The sequence below is a fragment of the Lotus japonicus genome, chromosome 4 (assembly GCF_012489685.1).
Source record: "Lotus japonicus ecotype B-129 chromosome 4, LjGifu_v1.2".
NCBI lineage: Eukaryota > Viridiplantae > Streptophyta > Magnoliopsida > Fabales > Fabaceae > Lotus > Lotus japonicus.
In genome coordinates this window covers 66,899,468-66,910,116 of record NC_080044.1, presented here as the reverse complement: position 1 = coordinate 66,910,116, position 10,649 = coordinate 66,899,468, and the positions used below count along the sequence as shown (strand labels likewise).

The window sequence follows — 10,649 nt, the reverse complement described above, 5'->3', positions numbered from 1 at the left end:
CATAAATGTTGACAATAACTATTAGGTACTTGCAATTTTCATCCAAATTTTTGCACGGAGAATATGTATCTTTGCATTGGAATGATTATTTGACTTAATTTAATAAGGTGTTTCTTATAAAAAGGACAAAAAAAAATTGTCAAAGTGTTTCTTATAAAAAGGACCGGAGGGAGTAATTATTAACAAAAAAAAAAAAGTAATGAAATAATTTAACTTCATTTTTCTTTAGTGATATTTTTTCTATTTATTTATCATTTTTAATTTGAAGAGAGCACTAATTTTATTTTACCAATTTTACAGGTGTTATTTAAAAACCAAACATTCTCATTTGATTCGATGTGGGTTCTTCATCTAGCCCGAATTGCTGCGTGGATTCGTGGGTGGTGGCAGGAATGTCCATACTCTTCTTACGACTTTGATCAATACTTTGGGGACTTAAGAATAAAGCCCACAGTACCAAAAACCAGATCAGCAACTTGGTATGCACCTGAAAGGGGAATCCTTAAAGTAAATGTTGATGGTTCTTCAATGGGCAACCCAGGTCCTAGTGGAGCAGGAGGCGTGATTCGTAACCATGCTAAAGAATATATTGGTTGCTTCTCGGAGGCCATAGGACACAAATGGGCATACGAAGCTGAGGTAATCGCGATCCTTAAAGCCCTTCAATTCTGCAAGGCTCATTCTCTCCATCATCTGATCGTCGAGTGTGATTCAATTTTGGCCGTTGGTTGGACTAATAACCAATCCAACAGACCTTGGAAGCTTGGCAATGAGCTCAATCTGATGGATATTCTTAGAGACGAACTGGGGGTGGTGGCCGTGAATCATATCTTTAGAGAAGCGAACCCCATCGCTGATAATTTGGCCAAATCAGGGGTGGAGAGATCCCGTCCTCTTAGCGTTTTCTTTGGTCTACACTCTATGTAGGGTAGACTCGTGGCTGTTACTGCCGTTGCGTCTCTTTTGCTATTTTGGTTGTAGCGTCTTTTCTGTTTTTTTTGGTTTGTTTTTCTCCTTCCTGTAGTGTAACTCTTTTGCCTACTTGAGAGGGCTGGTCTCAAGCTATTTTCTATTAATCATACTTGATCTTTCGAAAAAAAAATTACTCTTAATAATGGGGAAAGAAAAATTTAAAAGTCAAATTTAGTAAGAAAGTGAAAGGACATATTAGGAAGTTAGAAGTAATTTAAAAAAACAAAAAAATTAGTATTAATTCTTAATACATGTGTCAAAACCTTAAAGTGGTAGATATATAAGAATTGATAAGGATTTTCAAGCCTTGAGGGGATTAGTCTTATGCATGTCGGCTATGAGATACCAAAAAGATATAATTATATTGATCTAGGAACATTTTTGTTATATTTTCTTCAATTAATATTAGTTAATACACATATTAATTAATTATAATTATAACAATTTTTTACTAGCTAACTTTTAATTTAAAAAATACATTTTTAAACTTTAATTTTTGAAGTAGTAGTTTTTATGTAAAAAAATGGGTGAACATAACAAAAGTCATACAAAATAATAGAGAGAAAGTTAAACTAAATAAGAGTGTTATTGTTAAAAAGTAATTAATGAATTTAATGCATCACAAACTCCAAGTTGGTTCTTATAAAAAAAAAGTAAGTAAATCTCTCATTTAGTTTTAATAGATAGAACCAAAAGTTTTATAAGTGTTTACGCGAGTGTTTGAATAAACTTATGTGAAGAGCTAATAACTCACTTTTAAATTAAATTATTTTGAGCTTATTTTTATAGATTATTTAGCTTATGTTCAAAAAAAAAAGTTTATAGTTGTTTATGCTCACTTTTTTTTTACATCGGAAAAGATTTTTTATGCTCACTTAACTTATTTTGATTAATTTATCAAATTAATTTATAATTAACCGGTTATTGGTAAACATTTAAAATCATATTAATTACTTAAGTGGTTTGACCAAATTCACCTAAAGCTTACGACTATTCTGACAGCAGATTAACCAAGTACAATACTACCAGTCATTTGAAAAAGTCTTCAACATTTGAGACCCTTGTTCTTTGTCTAGTCTCTATCGACATCTTTTTTTTTTTATTGAACAAAACCGATGCCCATCTTACTTTGCCTCTTAATTATTGTAATTAACTTCATACCAATTCCTCTCACTATCATAATCAGAAAAAAAACGAGAAGTTTTTTTAAATTCTCATCAAGCAATATGTCAATCAATTTTTTTTTCATCGGAAAATAAAAAACAGAACATAAAAAGTACAAGGCTAACACATCCCTTGCTAAGAAGAGATGAAGCGGAAGAGGAGGGTCCTCTAGACGCGTGAAAACACACTACTGGTCTATACCCAATCCTGCAAGGTAATCAACAACTTCATTGGCACTCATAGGAACATGCTCAAGCTGAATATTCCAATATCGATGCAGGAGGTCCCAAAGCTCACAAAAACTAGAAGCAAGTTCATGGAACTAGAAACGATTGTCTTGCAACGTATCTACAATCTCCAAATAGTCAATCACTTTAAGTTCAATAAATCTTCAAATGTCTTAAAAAAATCTTCAAATTTATACATCGCATACTAAATTATTGAATCACATCAAAAAAAATGTTGAAAAAGTGGAAAATACAGCTAGGCAACCCCCACATCATGAGTTTTTATTTTTAAAATATCACTACACAAAAAATTTACATTGATACATTGTCGACTTGTCGTTGGTTGTCAAGAGTCCAGACAGAGGGACCAACGTTAATTAATGGTTCATAAATTTTGATCTGCCAGGAAAATTTTGGCTTATTTTGTATATCAACTGACAATTCTTTCTGATTCTGGGGGATAATGTAACTTATCGTGTTGCAATTAAATTTTCCGAAGAAAAAATGAAGAACTATGATTATTAATAATTATTGTGATCATGTGTTTTTGTTTGTGTGCGTACATAAAAAATTATGATTCTTCATCTTTTTCCTTAGCTGAGTGTCTGAGATTCGTACATCCTATTCAAGTTGTTCTCAGGCCCAAAATATGAATTGCGGAACGTCAATTTCATTCATTATTGAGATAGTTATGGCTCAGGTTACCTCTAGTAGGCTAGCACTCTAGCAGTTTCATGGTATCACTATTCAATTCAGATCTCTTGTCATTATAATTATGAGAACGACGATTCCTTAACTGTGTTTATAAGTGAAGGATGGAGTTCCGGAATCTCCACGTACCTTTTGGACAATGTGATCATGACACGAGCTTGTGAAATGTATTTTAATGTACAAGCTTTTAGGTGTGGAGCTTAACTATCTTTATTTAACTAGTTATCATTGAGCATGTAGATCAATTGTTGGGAGCTGATTTTTTTTTTTCTACATCCAAAAATTAACAACAGAAAAACGAAAAAGCTAAGGAATTGCTAAACGATCCCACAGGACAAGGATCTCTAACTCCGACGGCGGAAACTCCAGGAGACACACATCCATGGACGGAGAGGAAGCACCCTTCTTGACTAACCAATCCGCTGGCTGGTTACAATCCCTACTAATCGCATTGAAGACCACCTTCCAGCTTCTACTGCTCATTTCATGAATATCACTCAGGATAGGGAAGAGGTTGCGGCTATCCTCATCTACTAAAGCCAGCAATAAATCACTGCAGTCCACATTACAGCGAACATCTCTGAATCCTCGGTCCCATGCTAGCTGAAGTCCCAGTTTTAGCGCCCTAGCTTCCGACAACAGCACACTGCCACCCATATGATAACTTGATACACATCATTTAGGGAGAGGGTATATATACCAGAGTCAGTCCTTGTATTACTATGTTGTGATTGATATCCTGTAATGGAACCCCTATTTCCCCTGTTTCTCTATTCTTTCTCTGGTCTATCTTCTTCTTTCCCTATCTCTAATTCTATCCCTATCATTGGTATCAGAGCACCGATCCGGTGCACCTGAGACCAGAAAATCAAAAAAAAAAAAATGGATGCAGATTGGTGGAAAGCCCTAGACAGGCTTGATGAATCCCTGAAGCGTTCCCATGAAGCAGCTCGCCGACGTGAAGAAGTTCGCCAGCGAGAAGAAGCGGCAGCGGCGTATGAGCGGCACGTGGCCGAATACGAGCAGTACATGGTGGCATACGAGCGGTACGAAGCCAAACCGGCAGCGGCGGCAGAAGCCGAGGCCACGGCGGAGGCAGAGCGAGAAGCTGCAGCAACGGAAGAACGTGAAGCAGAGGCGCTCTCAGAGGCGGAGCGTGCGATGACGGTGAAGGAGGAGGACGAGCCAGCGATGGTTATCGACGACGTTCTTCCCGAAATCGTTCCAGTGAAGGTCATTGACGACATTCTTTCTCCAATTGACACCGTCCTTCCAAAAATCAACGTTGTTCTTCCAAAAATCAACACCGTTCTTCCTCAATTCGATGCCGTTTTACCCCAATTTTGTAATTTAGGGCTCGAAATCGTTTTCCCCCAAATCAGCGATTTAAGGTTTGCGATTTCGCCCAAAATTGGGAACTCTGTGCTCAGCGGCGATGTTCTAGGTGATTATGGTGGTGATTCAGCGATTGACGGAGCAGGAACGCCTCCATGGAAGCCTCCAGATTCGTTCTTTTGCAGCGGTGAACTGTGCTTCTTGGTCGCAGATTCTTGGCGACCGGTCCTCTGTGTTTTGATCGATCTTTTCCAAATTGATGATCTAGGGGTCACCGAATGGTTCCAATTGAGTAATTCAAGGCTCCTCGACGACGATTCGCCTAAGTACGGCGACGACGTTGGGCTCGGCGGTGTTGTTTTGTCTCAGGTTGAGGAGTTTGCGTCTGGTGGAGGAAGAAGACCTCCACGGCAGCCACCAGATTTCTTGCTTTGCGGTGAGGACCTTTGCTTCTTGACCGGCGACCCTTGCAAGATGGTGATTGCGAGGAGGCCACCGGCGAAGCCGCCGGATTCGTTCTTGTGTGGCGGTGCTTTTGCAGTCTTTGTCGGAGGTTCTTGCTTGCTGGTCATGGCGCACCGGCCACCTGCGAAGCCGCCTGACTTATCTGTTGTTGGCGGCGGACCATTTTCCTTTGCTGAAGTGTTGATTCGTTCGGTGCCCTTCCACGCAACTGGGCCAGGCCCGCTGTTACAGGATGGAGATGGGCCTCGGGAACTTGGGCATCACAGGAAGAACAATAATGGGCCAAAGGACGCATGGGTTGTGGTTGCTGGGAAATATGAGAAGGATGATGAGGTTTTTGGAGTCATGTTTCATTTGTTTTTAGCTCTATTTGTTTCATTTGAAATTTTCATGTTGCTTTTTGTCTTTTCTTCATTGTATTTTGTTCAGGTTAGTGATTGAATTTTGTTGTGTTTCCTTGAGGACAAGGAAAATTTTAAGGGGAGGGATATGATACACATCATTTAGGGAGATGGTATATATACCAGAGTCAGTCCTTGTATTTGCTATGTTGTGATTGATATCCTGTAATGGAACCCCTCTTTCCCCTGTTTCTCCATTCTTTCTCTGATTCTATCTTCTTCTTTCCCTATCTCTAATTCTATCCCTATCATAACTATGGAACCCGCAAAGGCGCAAACCCACTGGCTGGGAGCTGATCTAACTTAATAAGAAGCCTCAGAGTTTAAATATTAAATCTACAATTATATTATATATTAAGGACAGAACTTAGCTTCTTATACTAAACACTTGGAAACATAGTTTTGCTGCTTATAGTCTTACCTTTTTTTTTATTCATGCTTATAGTCTTACCTATAAGCAACTAGCTCCTGCTTAGATATTTGCAAAATTGCAATCAAATGCAATTAGCTAACAACAGCATGCTATCAAGCTTAAAATCGCACCAAGTATCCAAGAAAGTTCCTTCTTTAATAGAATTTGTTCTAAAAGAGCAAAAACATTTTCATTAAAGTAAAAAAAACGAAAATCAAATTTAATAAGTTATTAGTTAAATTAATTGTAGGAATTGGTCTTATTGTCCAAGACAGTAGAAGTTGACACCTTTTCTACAATTACATTACCATAGTGGTCAATTCTATAGGAGACATCAAGTCCCTCCAAAATGAGGTGATAAATTACTTCCTTAGAGTTTAGAGAACTCTGCTCTCTTTCATGGACTAAAGCAGTTTCATCTTGGTGCTCATCTACATCATAAGTAGTAGTACCACCTAATAGTTCATCCTTTTCTTTTGTCAAGAGTGCATCGTGAGGGCGATTTCGTTGACTCACTGACCGGATATCCCATGAAAGAACCTGCTTTATTAAGCTTTGGAACTCACCTGGTGATGCATAGAGTGACTTCTTTTCCTAAAGCAGTAAAGGAGAATCATCACCATAAGAGGATCAAGAAGATAAGGAATTGTGGCTAATGCAAAAGAAACAAATCTTGTGCTCAATAACATACTCATTTGCAATATATAACAACTGCTACAGCTTTTTTCTATGATTGGAGGTGGGTCAAATAGATTAAATCATTAAACGACACCATTATGTTTTGTTAAGAGCTAATTCTTCTTTATAGAGGCCATTCATATCTAAATCATTATAATGCTTAACTCAATTATTATTGGTCTTCCTCAACCTCTAGTTAACAGCCGCTCATGCTTCTGATCAACTCTTCTAACTAGGGATTCCAATAGTATTCTCATTCATTTTCCAGTTAAGGCAATCAAAAAAGTTTACCAGCAAAGTGTAGCCTACTTGGAGTTTAGAAGTAAGAGGTTGGAAATGACCTTGGACTTGAAAATATCATATGTTGCATCCAATTGCAATACTAGTAAGGCTAGTTAAGGAGCTAAGAAAACTAATTTCAAACACAATATGGCAGTATGCCACCAACTGAAATATAAACAAGTAAAACCAGCACTTAATAAATACGGCTAAGGTTAAAAAAAAAGGTGAGACTTATCAAAATCTTTGAAATAAAGGATGTATGATGGTCAAAGAAAAAAAAATCTTCATTTGAGCCACACTTAATTTACCACTTTTTTTTCAATGTAATCCCTACTGTTCGTAACATCCAAATCCAAATAAAAACGTTACGGGCTTGCAAATGTTCTGAATGTGTCATATTGAAAAGATTTTTTTTTATTCTTTTAAGGGGGTTGAGGAAAAGGATGGACAAGAAGCAGGTACTCAATATTTCAAATAACTAAGGATGATGTTAACAACTCACTGTCATTGTCCAGCAATTCTCAAGTGATGAAGTGAAGTCCTCCGCAAAGCTAATAGAAGCTACTGAAAGTAAGTTATCCTCCTGAAGAAATATACAATTTTTTTACTCAGAATTAGATAGCCATCTATTAAACTTCTAAAAAGAGATGTAGAATAAAATATAATGCTACTAATATATTTCATTGCCGACTATAATGTGGACCATAACTTAAAAGCTTTCAGAGAATAAGAATACAATAACACATGAATAATAGTGTTTCAGTGACTAGTAACTCAAAATGAGGGTTGTCTACTTGATTAGATCTCATTCTTTTCTCATGCTATGAATGAGTTTGATATCCAGGCAACAATGGCTTGAAGTTAGTAAGAGATGCAAAAGAATGAAATTGATAGACCGTTAAGAAAGGTAATATGCAGGCTGCAGCATTAAATATATCCAAAGGATAGTGGAAAATTACCATCAACCAATTTGGCACTGAAGCTTCCTGGATGCTGTCACAGTATGGTACATAAGGCTTGATATCAAGCACTGGCTGTGGATAAGATTCAGAAAATAGGCATCATTTCTCATTAAAGCATCACGATAACAGATTCACAGAAAAATGGCATGTAATTCAAGTTTACCATAAGCAAGATTTCAGATTAGCAATGGAGACTTACAGTTCCATTAACCAGATCCACCCCAGAAAGCAAAATCATATTTCCCTGGACAGCTTCTATCTACAACACACAATCATATAAAACAGAAGTTACAAAATTCAGTCCATCATTATCTCTTTTTATCCTTGAAGACTAAAAAGTTGAAAGGTGAAACTCTAGGGACTGGATGGAAAAGAGAATAGTACAGAATATACTTCATTGATGAGGCTCTGAATAACACTGTGAAACAGGGTGGCTAACACACATCACCAGCATTACTGAAACTGAAATTACATAATTCAAAAATACCAAAGCACTTCTTTCACGACACAAACACAACTTGTCTTTAGTAACACTAACAAGGGTCTGAAATAAATTCCAAAATTACATTAGGAATAATTTTTCATAGTCTTTGAATAATCCAGCAATTCTAAGAGGAACTATACATAGCAACCTAGGAAGAATAAAGGATTAAGTGACATTTTCTGGGACATTTGGTCTTTGTATTTTGCTGGTCTCTCCAACATTGGATAATATGCACTTAACCAGAGTGATATAATTCGAGAGAGTGGGATAAAATACTATCATTTGTGAGAGCATGTAATAAACATCCCACAGGACCAGCAAGTGTCCTTACCTTTGCAACTGTGAGTCCTATGGGGCACGGACGATGTGGAGATCGTGTGGCAAACACCCCCATTCTTCCACCTTTCAGCCTTGGGACCCTCACCTATCCATCCACTAATCCATAAGAAAATATTTCATAGAAATAAAATTTGAGGCAAGAAGATACCGCACAGATAAGATATCAATAAACACCAGAGTCTTAAACCTTTGCCTTGAACCCTGATTGAGATGGATGCTTCCACAGCTTCTCAAGATCTGTATTTAAATGAAATATATACAGAACCCAACAATGAGAATATTCAGCCAGACCCTCAAGAGATGCAGGCGGAACACGAGTTGCATTGAAAACCAAGCTTGCTCTAGCAAGTGGTACAAGTAACGGTTGCCTTGGTGTCCCATTCCTGCACTAATGTGAAGCAATGGTTCATGAATCATAAATTGGGAAAACAAGGTAAATAAGTTCATATAGAAACAGGCATGAAGTAAACAAAACAAAAAATACATACTCAGCTGAATGTGCAGTTTACAATCCGTTTGGAAACACAGCTTAATTAAGCGCTTATTCATAAGCTATTTTAAAAAATTTATTGAAATAAATCGAAAATAAGCTATATATAAACATAAGCTCTTTTTAAGCTATCCTGAGTAGTTTATGAAAATAAGCTCAAAACAGCTAATGGTAGGCTGTAAGCTGTTTGCATAAGCTCTCCCAAACACTGACATAAGAGCTTATGCTATCAGATAAACTCTTCCCACTGGGCCTTAATCTACCTAAAATGTACTTATACATGCACTGAGATTGACTGTCATTTGACTATGACCCTAACAATTATAAATGAATAAAAAAAAACTGGATAAATTGAAAATTCTTAAAGATTATAACTTTATCCAAGTTTTAACTACCAAGTTTTATCCAAATTCAAAAAAAAAAAAAACTACCAAGTTGAAATGTATAATGAATGAATAAACATTTAACCTGGTAGAGAAGCATGAGTGGATAGTAGCAATTGGGATCATGGGATAATAATTGAGCTTCTGATTTTCAGATTGAGGTTGTGCTAACCCTTTTCTCAAGGCCTGTTGAGCCCTAATTCGACCTTGCCTCTCAGAGGCGCATTTATCAGAGCAAGACTTGAGAGATTCCTCCAGTTCACGAATCTTGGAGTTGAGAACATCCCATTTTCTCTTCAATGCGATACCAGAGGAGAAGCAAATGGTAGCGAGTGTTAGTGTTAACGTGGTTATGGTGAGTGTCGCTGGTAACCAAACCATTGTGCTTCTGAAACGGTGCTATCACCGAGAATCAGCTTCACGCTTCCCCAATCAACTTCATGCTCCGCGTGAACTCCTCCTCCTTTGCACTCAGTTAGAACCCTAGATCCTCGTATTCAACTACTGCTACTGGTATTCAAGGTAACTCTCTCAGGGACCATAACACAAATACACAATGCATTGGGTCATATTTACAATCATGCCTCATTATAGGGTCTTATTTGTAAAATATCTTTTAATACACAATCCAATGCATTGCATCATTTACAAAATTCTTTTAATAAAAAATACAAATTTTCACCTCATTTTTCTATTTACTAGCGGAATTACCCGTGCAGGGCACGGGTAACTTTTGTTATTTATAATTGGCTTAAATATGTTGGAGGCCCCTATAAAATAGGGTTCCTTTGGTTTAAGCCCCTACAAAATTTTTTCTTGGGAATAAGCCCCTAATGAGAAAATAATATATAGTGATAAGCCCCTGCCGTCAACTTCCGTTAAAAAATATATGAGTCAGCAAACGGAGCTGACGTGGACCTTTGCCACCTCATCAAGTGGGCCCACAAGCTGTTGACGTGGAAATGAGAAGAGAAATATGAAAATGTCAAATGTGGGATTTGAACCCAAGACCTATAGCATAATGGGCAACATCCTTCCCACTAGGCTACAAGCTGCATCTTTAATACAAGTGCAAAATTTGATATATATCTCATTTAAACTAACAATTTTTTTTAAAAACACCATAATCAGGATTCGAACACCATAAATGGAGGATCATACTCAATGTCCTTACAATTGAGCCACTGGCTCATTTTGTTATTCATGCGCACAACAATATATATATATATATATATATATATTATGTAAAAAAAAGAACAAGAATTCAACCCCACTTAAATCATAAAAAACTATTATTTTGTTCTTTCAGTATATATACTCATTAGTACTTAAAAAAAGTCAATA

At 36.9% G+C, this 10,649-nt stretch overlaps 2 protein-coding genes across 2 annotated transcripts; both read right to left on the bottom strand.

Moving 5' to 3' along the window:
- Nucleotides 1-3,380: 3,380 nt before the first annotated feature.
- LOC130713196 (uncharacterized) lies at nt 3,381-3,731 on the bottom strand. Its single transcript, XM_057562986.1, has one exon. It carries the CDS (start codon nt 3,729-3,731, stop codon nt 3,381-3,383), a length of 351 nt encoding a protein of 116 aa, XP_057418969.1.
- Nucleotides 3,732-5,824: 2,093 nt separating this feature from the next.
- Nucleotides 5,825-9,814, bottom strand: LOC130715314 (uncharacterized). The gene is made up of 7 exons (XM_057565394.1): nt 9,391-9,814; nt 8,620-8,815; nt 8,425-8,517; nt 7,809-7,868; nt 7,607-7,681; nt 7,150-7,230; nt 5,825-6,281 (listed from the first exon to the last, which is right to left on the bottom strand). The coding sequence occupies exons 1-7, from the start codon at nt 9,684-9,686 to the stop codon at nt 5,928-5,930; spliced, it is 1,155 nt and encodes a 384-aa protein (XP_057421377.1). The 5' UTR covers nt 9,687-9,814; the 3' UTR covers nt 5,825-5,927.
- Nucleotides 9,815-10,649: the final 835 nt, after the last annotated feature.